General features: G+C 38.7%; 1 protein-coding gene and 1 long non-coding RNA gene across 6 annotated transcripts in view; one reads left to right on the top strand and one right to left on the bottom strand.

Annotated features, from left to right (window-relative positions):
* Positions 1 to 3,262: 3,262 nt before the first annotated feature.
* Positions 3,263 to 3,748, bottom strand: LOC117445753 (uncharacterized). The gene is made up of 2 exons (XR_011643148.1): positions 3,574 to 3,748; positions 3,263 to 3,432 (listed from the first exon to the last, which is right to left on the bottom strand). It is a non-coding gene; the product is annotated as an uncharacterized lncRNA (long non-coding RNA).
* A 6,044-nt stretch (positions 3,749 to 9,792) lies between these two features.
* Positions 9,793 to 15,054, top strand: part of dennd1b (DENN/MADD domain containing 1B) — a 108,280-nt gene continuing 103,018 nt past the window's right edge. Inside the window, exons 1-2 of one of the 5 annotated variants that reach the window (XM_034080782.1) lie at positions 9,793 to 10,108; positions 10,710 to 10,774. In XM_034080782.1, coding sequence (XP_033936673.1) covers positions 10,092 to 10,108; positions 10,710 to 10,774 — 82 coding nt within the window. In that variant the 5' untranslated portion in view covers positions 9,793 to 10,091. The remainder of the gene's footprint in view (positions 10,109 to 10,709; positions 10,775 to 15,054) is intronic. The other 4 variants (XM_034080781.2, XM_034080777.2, XM_034080780.1 and 1 more) reach the window with 4 other exon arrangements.

The following is a 15,054-nucleotide window of genomic DNA, read 5'->3' as shown; positions in this document are numbered from 1 at the left end:
GAAAGGACGACACATGTCACCAGGTCACAACATAGGTGAAGTGAGCACAGGTATAATGAGGGTATAGTGTTATGATCAAATCCATCCTGTCTATATCGACCTACATTTACAGAGTGTGGTTTGATTTTCAAATAATAAACCTAAAGATGTATGTCAACGTTAAAAGTATTAAGCATTGAGAAGTTTAACACTTGTAGGATTAGGGGAAATGATGTACTGTTTTTCCATTCATCTTTGAGACCATATTGTAACTGGTAAAGCTTAAAAATGGGTCATTCACTTTGTGAATAAATGTGTTTGTTTGGTGTAAGTGATGTTTGTAAAATAAGCACTTTACCCCCATACGAAAGAAATAACTATTTAAGCCTTTTATTTCATCAGTAATGTCTGCAAAAGTAAAACCACTGGAGGAAAAAAGGATTTGTTTTTTGAGGGATAAAATGTTGTCATGCACCAAGCAGGCCACATGCTGTGCAGCCCTTGTCTGGTTTACATTAGTAACATGTATCATGTCAAATGTAGCAAGCCTAAAGCTTAGTGTTCACTGAACATTAAAGTACGTTGTCAAACTGAGTAAAATGATTTACATGTGCTGTTTGAAAAGAAAAAACATACAGAATAATGGACTTATTGAAAATAATAAATGATTGTCTTCGGCACCAGGGACAGCTGATGTTCAGATGCTCTTGCCAACCGGCCATGCATATAAACTTGTGCTATTTTGGGCATAAGAAATGTAAGAATATTTGATCTTTAAGAAAACACAGGTTAAATCGAAGGCAAATTGACATATGGAAACTGGATAGATAAAAAAAACATGAAGAGGATGGGACAAAACTAAACATACCACTGAGGCCAGATGAAAAGAAAAAACGTGCTGTGAAAAAACAGAGTGAAGTGGAGAAACACACAACCTGGTACACAAGAAATCAAAGGGCTCACATGTCTGCACGCGCTGCCACAGCATTTCCCTCTCTGAAGTTGGGCATACTCTGTGAACACCTTGTACCCACTGGAAGGGTCCATGTACATCTGCTTCTTTGTCTGAACAGAATGAAGACATTATTATTTAATTAGTGTGACATACAAACACATGCTGGTGTGTGACCCCTGCATACATCACCATATACCTACATGTGCATATCTAACACAAATGCACAGGCTGGTATACTACTGAATGTGAACATATAGAGACAGATTGCTTTGGGTCAAGGAAGTGAGGGAATGGAAAACCTATGTGCATACAAATAGATGCAACATGGTAAATCTCTGATTTTACTAAATAATTAGTGCAGCTCTTTTGTAGGTGAAAATCTGCAATGAGTTATCAACTGATCTGCATCTTCTACAGACATTTAAACTGTTCTGTATGTAGAAGAAAACACTGAGCTACTCTGCCATTCCTTGGGAAGTTAGAAAATGTCCTCCTTCAGTCTGTTTCAAACTGAGAGCCCACTAGTTGGTGAGCTTTGACAGGCCACAAAGGGAAAAAGCCCCCAGGCCATTTGGTGACACAGCCTGTCATTTCGCATGGCATTGCAGGGGCACATAGTGAAGCTGGCATAGCAGGGCCCCCTCTGTATTGTGCTTTTCCCACCCAGGCCCTACCACTCTCCTCAGGTCGCGGCCAACTTGTCTCAACTTCATCCACACTCAGAAGCACAATATTTACAACAGATAAGCCTGGAGGCATGAAGATGACACCTATTCACCACTGTCATCACCACTGAGACACACTCTGTTTGATGGAAGAGCAAGGAAGATTTGGTTGAATATGATGGATCTGACAATTACTTACATGACAGGTACTGTGTAGAAACACTGAGTAGGTAAGCGTCTAAGTAAATCAAAATAAAATATTTTTTTTACAACTGTAATTTTCCTAAAATATAACTATGGTGCATATATTTGCACCATAGATGTGTAATATATTGACAATCCCTTTGTGATCCAGAATATAATACAAATGACAAATAAGGAAATTACAATGAAAATAAGGAAACCTTGTATCAAATTTAAAATGGCAAATGACAGTAAAATGTAATTATACCAAGGACACATTGGGGGGTTTCTAGAAGAAAAAGTGAACAATGGCTCTACAGGTACAGGACAGTTTTGATAAACAATAATCCTATTTTATACAGTACTGTTTGTACTAATAGTATTTGAATTATTGTGAAATTCACATTTGGTTTGTTATTTGAAGGAGCATATCACTTAGTAGAAATGAAAATGTACCATGGTGGGCTTTTAAAAAAAACATTCAATCACCTCAAGGTAGTCAGTCTTCTCTACAAGATTCTCATTATTCATAATGCTTAACAGGCAACATTTTTAAATAAGTAGACACAATATTGAGTATAGCTCAAAAAAGAATTGCTACTGAGCTTGCATATATTACATTTGTTTTGGTAAACAGATGAAGCATGTGAAGTTAAAATACCTGTTTGATATTTTCAGTGTAGCACTACAATAGTGACAGAATGCATACATGTTTTGTTGTTGACATGGTGTAATTGTGTACAGCTAGACTCTAATGCAAACAGTTGAGAACAACTTAAGTAGGTTTGTGATACCATCATGATTATAATACTTCTAGTTGGCTACAATTCAGCAATTGATATTATGTATTGTTCAAAGACAGCAACATGCTTTGCATTTTCAGATCCTACATTGAAAGATAATTGACCAGCATTTGAATACTGTACAAAAAGCAATGTTCTGAATGAGAGTATTGTACTCAAAGTATCGTTACATTGTGGCTTTGCTACTTTAAATAAAAATCATCTTACAGATGCCACAACTGAAGTTAATTAACTCAGTAGATAATTAAAACCAACAAATAACCAGAGGTGGGGAAGTAAATAATTACATGTACTCAAGTAAGTAATAACAAGTATTCCCATGTTATGCTACTTTCTACTCCACTCCACTACAATTCAGAGGTAAATATTGTACTTTTACTCCTCTACTTTGAAGATTTTGACCTGGAATAACATTCAGAAGCTACCCTGCAGTATACAAAGTCATTACAACTAGGCTAGCTGCACCTTTACCAGCTTTGATAACACTTTAATGCAAGAATAATTATAATCAAAACATGATATATTATTCTGAAATGGGCACATTTGCATAATAAGTACTTTTGGCACGTTAGGTTTATTTTGATGCTGCAAATAACATATCACACACTGTTGTAATTAATCATGTGATCAGATTGACATCAACATGGGAGCAGTGGGTGGGAGAGTGATAGTCTCACCTCACATGCCTCTCTGTGGGCTCTGTGGATGTCCATCTCTCCCTCTGTGAACTTTCTTGCAGGGTGCTCGTGTACAATGCTGCATGTTGTCAGCCCCTCACTGGGGTCTGCTCCTCTCCTGTCTGCATTGGACTGTACCCTGGCTCTGCCTTTCAGTCGCTTCGAGCTTTCTTCAGATAGGTTCGGTATTGACATTGTTAAAAGTCGTTTATTAAACGGCACATGGAGGATAATCAATTGGCAGACAAAAGCTTTACACCGGCGGTAATGTTGGTGAAACATGAAATGTAAAAAATAAAAATACTACCTACTGGAACCGGGTAAAGGTTAAACTACTCTAAACTAATCACCTTGCACTTGAGTGCAAATAGATATCCAGGAAAACCGCCCATATAATCAAACACAGAAACGACTGATTATATCACATGTTTGAAAGATGTTACATGTTTACTTTTGCGTCCTCCACACACCGGTTTTCCGTTTTCCCTCTACGTACTTCCTGCTTTGCCTGGTCACATGACATGTGACCATGCCACTGATCCACTGGCTCTCACAGCGCCATCTCTGCTGCTTCACTGCAGCCGCACGCGCCCCGTGGGAGGATATGTAACCTAAAACAACATAGCCTACATAAAACACCAAATAATGACTGACAAATATAATAGTTTTGTGAATCATCACCGCATTACTACATGTAGTTATGCGACTACATATAGAATGAAATATAGTGATTTAACAATGACCAAATACAGACACGAATCTTAAAGCATTGGTGCACTATTCTCTTCTAAAAATAATTAGCACCCATTACACAAGTGAAAAGGTAATTTTCCTAAATGTTTTAAAAACACATCTCATTCACTCCCAAAAAGCACTTTGATATTTTACTTAGCTAAACGTAGCAAAAATCCTCTGTAATTAAAAGTGCTATTATCTTTTTTCTGCTGTATTCTACCCTATACACCTCTATGATATATATGCCATTTTAAACCTCCTGTTATTGTATAATTTAAATTGTAAGCCTATACTCTATCCCTAAATTCCAAGCTTTGCCCTCCTTGGGAGCAATGCAAACAAAGACACCTTCCCATAATATAGTTATATAGTGACTTGGACAAAGCACTGCAAGGTTGATGAGTGGACATTAATGAGTCCTCTCAAGGTTATCCACCGCTGTAAGCCACCTCTGATATGTCTACAAATGAACTCTGGGTAATGAAACCTGACAAGTGTCTTTTGACTGACACTGTGGGGTCAATGCACCCTAAGACAAATTACTCATCAATGATAATATACATGTTCATGCTTATGATGAGGAACATTAAAAAACGCTAGATGAATAAAACAAGATTATTTTCTTTCTTTAGTAAAACAAGCTGAAATGTAAGATAATGCATATGCTTTACAAGTTACACTTTGCACTGAATGTTGGGAAACAGTGCAAGATGTTGCAGTTGCTCTTCTGTTGGCTTTAAGGCTGCATTTTAATGAACTTAAAACAAAACAGTGAGCCCTCTTTCTATAATTACTTGTGATGATATTTCGATTGAGTTTAATCATGTGCACCTCAGCTAGGTCAAATGTTTGAAGCAGATCAGAAACATATTTCAAGGGATTTAAAACAATGGAACATCATATTGTCCTTTTTTTCTATTTGAGTTTAAGATAACTGTTTACAGTTCTCTGAAATGTGATATCTCACTGGTTCAAAATGTCCAAGACTCTTAAGAGCTTTATCTATGTTTCTGTTTGTGTTTATGTGTGTCATATTGTGTTTTCTTTTTTGTTGAGGCAGCAGCCATTATCATTTCATATGGATGCCTGAAACAGCATGCCCCAGCCTGCTGCCACTTAATTACCTTCCAGTCAGCCTGAAGAAATCTGGCTGGGATCCAGGCAGACTCTCTGGAGAGGAGAGAGATGTACATCTAAGCCATTGGTTTCAATTGACCATGGGACAAATATTGCATAAACATGCAAACAATAAAAGGAAAGTCCACCCTTAAAAAGTAAATTAAAAGATTTTCAATGCTAATTGATCATGTCATCAGGTGCCACTTTAGGGTGCTGGTAAACCAATAATTAATTTGTTACTGACTCTTTAGACTCATATGATCTCAGAGATCATAGACTATATTTTACCTAAATAATGCCATCATTAATGATTTTAATATTATAAAGTTTCACAGTTATGAATCGGAAAGGGGTTGTCTCATTTAAATTACTAAATTAAATCAATGAGTAGTGCACAATTAAATAAATTCTATCAATTTAGGATGGATTTCCCCTTGGGCCAGTGACTCAGCTTATTCATGAACAACGCGTTTAATGTGCAGTCCTGAAGCAGATTTTAATAGTCATACAGGCTCGTATGCCATTTAATTAGAGTTTTAATTTCGACAACTTTATTTATACTAAGTACAACTGGTTTTATGTCGCTGGGACGTAACACTGATTCCAAACAGTTCATGGTTTGTGTGCCTGACACAGAGAATTTTCAAAAGCTTATGTAACTGAATTATGTATTGCGACTTCAGTATTTATTTCATGCACGGACTACTGGCGTCTAACATGGTTACTGTAAGTAGCATTTACACATGGCACACTGTTATTATGCAGGATAAAGTCAAGTGATCATGCCAGTCTTCTTCAACTTCAACTGCCCCCCACAGTCTGTGTGCATTGGAGCATTTGGGGGTTAAAAGCCTTGCTCTAAGGCACTTCTGTATAGAGGCAAGCACTACTGTTTCACTTTCCCACCATGGCTGACAGCCATTTAGTCATAAGCCTGTTTTTCAAAGCTTCAGGCATGTTCAAATGCAACTTAATGCTGGTTAAGAAATATGAAGGCAAAAGCTGGTTTTCAGAAGCTCTATGCTTCTTTTAAATGAAGTTACCCAAGTTGTGGACATTGCTCACTCATCATGTTAAACAAACAAATTGCGTTGCCTAGCTATCAACTGGTAAATAAATGTATGCATTATTGTTTTAATTTCATATAAAATCGTAATTTTACCAGCTAAGCAACCATATCATTCCCTATTACATGGTGAAGATCAACAACACATTGAGTGTTATAGTAATGATGCAATGATTGAACACATCACCATGGATTTAAAATTGGGGTGGACATTTTTTGTTAACCCTTGTGTTATGTTCACATTTCGCACCCTTTGGTAATGTTCGGGTCAAATTGACCCGGGACATATTTCAGGGTTTAAAAAAAAATACAGAACTAAATTCAACATGCACAATTCCTTATATATATTGTCTTTAACTCATTCCCCAACGATATAAATGAAATATATGATTAGTTTTTGAAAATACTCTTTGCTAGATCAAATTTAACAATGGAAGTGTCCATTGTTTTTTGTGATAAAAATGTAATTTATGTTAAAAAAAATACACTGTAATAAAAACTAGGTTTACATTTTGCTCATGCTTTTCTAGGACAAATGTAAATGAAACATTTTTTCATTAATGTTTATTATTTTTAATCTGTCATATAATAATCAAAGCCCTGAAGGAAATAAAGCAATCTAGCAGCAATTGGAACACAAGAACCACACATCCAAAAGTATTTGGCTGTGAAATATAGAGAGAATGAAACATCCATATAAATTACATAGAACAGATATAAACACAAAGCAAATAAAAACAATTAACAGTCACTTTTCATAAAATACAGTATATCCGAAAAATATATTGATGAAGTGACGCTGCAGAACATCATGTGAGTCAATGGGCAAGTCCGTTTAGGAAACACATGATGTACAGAACTTCTTCGTGTATATATCACAGATGTACTTGTTGCAGTTGCTGCAAGTAGTCTGCCTTTGAGTCCTTTGAGGGTCCACAGCCAGCTGTGAGGGTCTTCCAGAAGCTGACTGTGGGGGTCTTCTTGCGGCTGGCTGTGGGGTTCTTCCAGCAGCTGGCTCTGAGTCAAGTTCATCTTCCAATTTGCTGTCAAATTCTGAGTTTACCTCCACATTATCCTCATCTTCAGAAATGTCTTCCTGTTCCACTTCACCTGTTCTTCTAATGCAGGGGTCTTCAACTAAAATTCAACGAGGTCCAGTTAGAGAAAATCTCCCCATGCAAAGGTCCGGAACATCAAAATGTCTAACTTGCTTCATGAATTAGTGTGATATATATTGAAGTGACCTGTAGCTTTATCAACGTCTGCATGTAATCAACAACTGACTGCCAATCAAATAAAGAAAGTACAATTCAAAAACAACAATATTTATTGTCAATTAACATTACTTAAATACTGTGGATATGTGTAATGTTTAAATATTGAAGTTAAATGCATCAATGTGGTGCACTTTGAGAGCAACATTAAGAGATCTATGGATACATCTCTCAACACCCATATGAAACAGAACTGTAGCATATTTTCCTTTTTGGATATTTTACAAATCACTCCCCTTTTAAACTCTATTCTTGTTATTTTTAACAACTTTTTTGTTGCTGTCATATAGTATTTTATACCTGTTTTTCATTTAGTCTCATTAATAACTATAATGATCATATCAAGGTGTGCCTTAACCTCACTGAGCTGAGGTTATTTGAGCCTCTCAGGAGATAGCTCTCTTCCACCTGGTTGTAGAAAAGCTCTTTAAATTCGTTAGCATAGCTAGCTAACCAGATGCTAATAACAACAGATCGCCACTGTGCTTACAACTAAAGACACAGCCATGCAAACACTGCGGCATGTGTACGGCTCCTTATGGGTATTGCAATATTTTAAGGGCTGGAGCGGCGTTCCGGTGCTCAGCACTCCTTTCAGACGAGACATATACCACGTGAAGACACGTTACGCTCGTGTTGTGTTTATGAACCTGTCCTGGCTTGTTTAATTATTTTTGCGGTCTAGATTTCTTCTTCTTTTTTGAAGTGAGAAGTTGTCCGTCTGTCGGACTGACTCCCTCCCCCCCCACCCCCAAAACGAAAACTCTTCGGTTCTCCACGAATTACACAAGTCACCCAAATCAGCGTTAAAAAAGCGGGAGGCGCCGAAAAATCCCGTATTAATGTATTGATTATAGCTCCGGGTCCGTATAGGTCGGCGTCTGGGTCCGGATCCGGACCGCGGTCCGCCTGTTGCCGACCCCTGTTCTAATGCATTCCACTCACTCTCATTCATTATTAGCTCCAAGGCTCTCTGAGCAGAATATGTTTTGGCCATTTTGTTGGCAAGGCAAGGCAAGGCAAGGCAAGGCAAGTGCTTTACAAAAAATGAAAGACATTAAGCATTACAAAAGAAAAGCTAATAAAATAAACATTAAAAGAAAAAATACATGGATAAAAGTTACAGTGCAGTTTAAGATATGAATAATTCAATTAAAAGCAGCGACAAAAAAAAAGTCTTCAGCCTGGATTTAAAAGTAGTAAGAGTTGCAGCGGACCTGCAGGTTTCTGGGAGTTTGTTCCAGATATTTGGAGCATAATAACTGAACGCTGCTTTACCATGTTTAGTTCTGGGATAGAAAGTAGTTAATTGTAGTTCTGCACTACACTGTAATGTGAGGTGCGAGAACATTTAAAATGTTTATACATTTCTGGAAGATCTAAAATGTTTATAATGTTCTAGGATAGTTTTGTGTACACACTACAAAGGGTAAAGATCAAGGGAAAGCAGGATCAAACAGCTTCTCTATGCATACGATTGTGTGTGTATGTGTGTGTGTGTATGTATGTATGTATGTATGTATGTATGTATGTATGTATGTATGTATATGTGTGTGTGTGTGTGTGTGTGTGTGTGTGTGTGTGTGTGTGTGTGTGTGTGTCTTTAGTTTGTGTGTTTCTGTGTGTTTTTCTCTGTCTGTCTGTCCTGGTATTGTATCCGGGTCAGATTGACCCGAACCTCTTATGAAGGACATACATGCGGATGGGCATTTTTTCATAAGTGGAAACAAATTAAAACAATTCCACATATCCTTCACAATAACTAAGCCCCGGCCATTGAGTTTCAGGTTGAACGAAAATATCCTTATATATTTTTTTATTCATTGAAAATGGAAATCGGGTCAATTTGACCCGAACACCACACAAGGGTTAAATACTTTCTGACATTTATAAAGCAAACTATTAATCCAGAAAATAACTTGTAGACTAATCCATAATGGAAATACTGAATGAAAATTAATACAAATATTACTTGGTATATCGAAATGTATAGGCAACTGTTTGCTATGATGTTAAACATAATAACTTAAAATATATTTAGAGCAATGTTGTCTTTGTAGGTTGTTAGTCAGCCCTTATGTGGCCAAAACATATTTTAATACTTTGGAAGCCCTCACAAGGACCCCTGATGGTCCGAGGACCCCACTTTTGTAGCAACTGCTAAAGGCTACCGATGCCACAATTACTGAACGAATAATACAGTCTCGTAGGGAAACAATTTTTTTTTTAAGCATGAATCACGCGGCTGTGGTCTGCTGTGTGTATCCTGCTGGTTACTCATTTCAAGTGGAGCAGAGATGCTTGCAGGCAGAAGCAGCAAGGTGCTCATCTGACGCGCTGACGTCACCAAATCTTTGACAGCACTTCCTGGAGTGGTGTTTGTTGTGGGAAATATCCGCCGTGGTGCTGAACTGTGGATTCAGGCTACATCTAACGGCAGAGGGACGGCACAAACTCCCACACTGTCCCACCTCCAAGCATGCGGTCGCGGCAACTTTCGAGAGGTGTCAGATAAGGCAGAAGAAGTGACGGGTGGGACTGAGGAAGGTCGAGCTGGAGATCCTCGCGGACAGCCAGGCACAGCCACAGCAGAGCCGCCAACAGCACGGAGTTGTCGCGATGTTGTAGCTAAACCATGGACAGCAGAATAAAGTAAGACCACTGAGATTTGTGTTTTTTAATCCCCCCTTTGCTGTCGCTCATTGATATAGAGCTCTCGAGCTAACGGCTAATATGTGGTCCCCGGCTCGCAGCGTTAACTCGCAGCTGAGTGTGACATACGGAGGAATGTTGGCCGTAATTCGAGCCCCCTCCAGCCGTGGATTTAACAGCCAGCTGGCTCTAGCATTTGGGTCATTCTGTTGCTCTGTCCGTTAGCTGACCACCAATTAGCCGCTCCGCTAACCGAGCACACAGCCGTACATAGGGTATTACATGTGGACAGGACACCCAGCGACAGTGTCCTGCGACCAAAGTTTGTCCAAATATTGCACGTTGTCCAATAAGATAACTCCTCATTCTTACATAAAGCCCCACCAGCTTTAGCTAACATGCTCGTATTGATGTTGTCCGCTATTGACAGTGTGAGTCACGTAAAGTAGGGCATGTGCACTTCATTGATGTAATGCACATGCAAGGGAATTCAACACAGTTGCTACGTGTGCTAATGCTGAACACACACTTGTTGCCCATGGTTGTGTGTGAACAGCTGCCACTTATCTCCCCTGAGTAAACAGTGTTTTGTTGTTTGCAGGGAGAATCCAGAGAGAACATTTGATCTGGTTGTGCAGGTGGCATGTCCAACATCTGAAAATGAAGGTAGGTGATGATGTAAATATTTTCGTTAATAATGTACTGTCAGTCTGCCAGCTGCTTGGTACAGACAGGTGAGAGGAAAACGTTTCTGAACCCTTTAATAACTTGCATAATAAATGATGGTCAAGTTGACCGACTCATTGATTATGTTCAGTTACAAATATTTACATGAATTATAAATCATCAAAGTCGTTGTATAAGCCAAACATGCCCATCATTCACTGATTCCACATTTTAAAATACATACAATTACAATCAGACAAGAAAGAAGAAAAAGATGGATTAAGACATTGCCTTTGGCTTTATTAAAGTGTCATCAGCATTTCTGACATTCTTAGAACAAAGGTGACTTTATTAAAATGGGTAATTGACAGCAAGAAATAGAGTAGAATATAATTATTGTGTAACATCTATCAGACTGAATTTACGTGTTGGTAAAACTAATCTTTAGCTATTTTTACACTTGGCCATTCATTTATCAAGCAAGAATGCCAAAAAGCCTTTGTTTCCAGACCCTAAAAAGTTGGAATTGTCCCCTTGACCTCTGGTCAATTTTGATGGACATTTTCCTCAAATTCCTTACTAATAAATTTCCCTAGTAAAAAAAGTGTTTGTATACTAAGCAGTTGTTGGTTGTGGCTAATATGTATCCTGATAAAGATGTCTTTGCTTTTTTGCCTCAAGTTGTATCCTTTTGTAAGCCATGGGGCGGGAAAATTACTGTTTGTTTTACAGTAATTGTAAGGCTGTACAGAGGTGTTTTTTAAAGTGTTTTAAGAAAGGCCATGAGCGTCACAGAACTGTCCTACATGACTGAGTCCGGTCTTTCCTGCACAATGAGGGCCATCATTATGTCTGGGGTGTTATTATGTGTGCTCCAGATTTAACTGTCAAGATCCTAAGGACTAAAGAAGGTTGACGATGAGTTCAGCTGTTAAAGAGATGTAAGCTGCTTTGAGATCTCTATTAGTGTTTTGCATTTGTCATTTATTTCACATCATTTCCAGTCTGCTCTATTCTGTTATTGAGCATGACCACAATTTAACCAGTGCAGGCATTTCTCTTGTAACCGTGACTCCACACAGATTGTTTTAGAAAGATCACGCTTGGGTCAGCAAGCTACATCAACCGTTCTGCTGTTTACAGTGGTCAAACATTCCTGCAATGGAGGCCCTCACAAAAAGTGCTCAGACTAGTCTCGGAAATGACTGTGGCCAATGAATAACAACACCATATTCTGCCTTTTATTAATATAGGAAAGAAAGTAACCTATATTTCACATCAATATCAAGTTTCGCCTATAAGTCAAATATCATGTAAAAACATTTTCACTGCATATTACACCAGCCGTCTTATTTTGCCCACTCAGTTTTGACGTTAAAGAGGTGTTATGTGGATGGTTCACTTGTTCAGCTGCTGAGCTGACCAGAGTATACTGAAAGTTGTCCTTGGATGTACATCTGATATTGGATTTTAAACCAACTCATAAACCACCGGCCTGCACTGTAATAACGGACTTCCCCCATGTATGATCCGGGGTTAGACTCATATCCGGACTCCTGCTCCCTGGGGCACAGCTACAGAGCCATGTTTGCACACTCCTCAGGTCAGATTGAACATACGAGTTCTGCTCAGTCATGACTGAAGTGCCGTCTCTGTCCTGATTGGATGTAAGACGGCATTGTTTTGTTGTAGATGTGGACAGTCTGACAGGCGAGGCTTAGGGTTGTGGTGGATTGTTTTTTTACAGGAGAAGTTTCGGATAACCATTTAAGGAATGAGTCACTTCTCCCTGAATCTGATGAATTTCCCGTTCTTTAACTTGGCTTTAGCTGCCATCTGTATCTAATGAAACGCTTCTTGAACGCTAAAACTGTGCTGTCATTGTGCTAGGCCTAAATGGAGCGGATTTTATAGATGTATTATTCATGATTTAGGCATTGCAGTTTACATTTGGTAACGCATGCATTTGTCTCAATTCTCTGTTGCTTACTTTTAATATGAGCTGAAAGGGTTAATGCTATGAGTCATAACAGAACAACTTTGGCCAGATATGAAACCTCCACAGTCACTCACCGCTAACTAGAGCTGTTTCTCCTCCAGCCAAACTTTGAGTCCTTTGCCAAAAAGCACCACTTCATATTCACACATTATCTTACCACTAACTCACAGAGGCAAACAAACAACATTGCAACCATGATAGACTATAATTAAATTGTCATAGCAACATGGTTTCGAGGAATGTTAGAAGGTTTCAGCTTGCTCATATTTCTCAAAACACTTCCTCACAGTTAAGGGAATACAAGCTTAATTTTAGATTGATTTTGGCTGCATCCCTGTTTTTGTGTTTTACTCTATCATCGATCCAGTTTGAAGCATCGTGCTGTAAAGTGACTGAAAGGCTTTCCTCTTGAAACCTTGGTCTGGTGTTGGTAGAGTTTTGCTGATGCGGCAACATTGTTTTTCCACCACATCCTGGTCCTGCAGGTCTGAAACTACAATGCATGTGTGACAGCATGGCATGATTCCAAACTAGTGTAGAGTGTACTGTACTCCCCTTTGTTGTAATCACAAACAAAGTGCAAACTGAGACACCTGTAATGTAGTCAGTAAATATAGCTTTGCTTTTTCTAGATGGCCAGTTCACCTTTCCTATAACTTCCTGTGTTAAGTGGTTTCACATCTTAAGCAGTCAGCGATATGTGTGCAGACAACGCCCACATGTTTGCACACAGGCCTGCAATACGATTTTTTTTTTCAAGGGTTGTTTTTCAGTGACCTTATTAAACCAATGGTCTAAGAAAAGATCACTCATAAAAAGTTTACATTTGGGTGAGTAATCACAATTTGTAATCCTGCAGTACAACACACAAATTGTGCAGAATTATGTGTAATTGTTTACATATTGTGTGACTTTTTGCTGAATATCAAGCCACAGAGTGAGTGTCAGTTTTGAAGCACTGCCCACGTCCTATAGGCGTCTGTGTAAATCAACTGGGTGGCGCAAACAGGATGTGCCAGCTCACAATCCTTAGTGAATAAAAAACGAGAAGAATTGTTTATAATCTACTATAAATAATATATATGATATAAATAATCTGATTCTGACAAATAATGATATATCCATCCCTTGATTGTGAATGCCTTTTACTTTACTTCCCTTTCTCACATTTTTGTCAGTTATAGTGAGTAGTATTGAATGTGCACATGCATAGTTTACCAGAGAACTCAACAGGACACCTTTCAGGAAGCTGTTTTAAATATGTATCCCTTGACAAGCATTGCTAAAGATAGTCCAAAGGGGCAGTTGCCAATTCAGCTTATTTTGTCTTAAATATTTCGAGTAATAAAAACCAGGCAATGATCCAATCCAACAAAAAAAATCTACTAAAATAAACTTTGTCTATCTTTGTACTTCTTTGTAAAGTGATCACATTTGACAGATTTGACAGTTAAGTACACTGCTGTAAGCAAAGCCTCATAAGACCTCTGAAGATCTCTGATGTTTAGCCAACAGGGCTATTCAGCTACTCTGAATAGCATGGACTTTGCTGCTTTTGATGAGAGACCTTTTAGCCCTAACTGACATCCAGATCCAGTTTTTGTCTAACTGTGGTCAAGGAGAATACTATTTGTCAGTTTTAAAACATGTCATTTTGTATAATAAACTCTTCCAGTGTTCTGAGACTGTTCCCGTTGGACAAAGTCCCACTTTTTTCTCCAGTGGATAGATTCCTGTCTTTTGGCAATACTTGTGGTAGCAAAATAGCATCAGTAGCGCAGGTAAGAACAGAACAGTCCATCACCTCACAGATATTATTTATTGCACATTAGTTATTAAGATTTGACGTGAGCATCAGCAGTGTTGCTGGGGAAAAAAGACAGGAAAATAATGCTCCCAGCTACAATGGTGGCAGTGTTTATATCTGGACTTGGCCCCACTCTTCTAACCATGGATGTGTCGATAGATGACAGACACTGGCCCTTTTTCCTCATGCAGGTCCATGGAGACCTGGCCTCCCTGTTCAGCCCGAGCTCAGTTCCGCTTAGCTCTGTTGGCTCAGTGCTCTGTGGATGTTCGGGCTGTGAGCGAGCGTTGCCTGAGAGCGTGACTGGCATGCTAGCTACTAGCGGCCCTGGCTACATAAAGCCATATTGATGTGCTTCCAAGATGCTGCCAAAGCTAGCAGATGACGCTAATGCTGCCAAGGCAGTAGGTGGGGACAGATGCTACCTGTCCTCGCCCGCTCCCTCCAGCCAGATTGTTCCAAGTAACAAAGCAA

Source organism: Pseudochaenichthys georgianus, chromosome 4 (assembly GCF_902827115.2).
Source record: "Pseudochaenichthys georgianus chromosome 4, fPseGeo1.2, whole genome shotgun sequence".
NCBI lineage: Eukaryota > Metazoa > Chordata > Actinopteri > Perciformes > Channichthyidae > Pseudochaenichthys > Pseudochaenichthys georgianus.
Note: the sequence above shows the minus strand (reverse complement) of the source record. Positions and strands in the feature narration are given on the sequence as shown.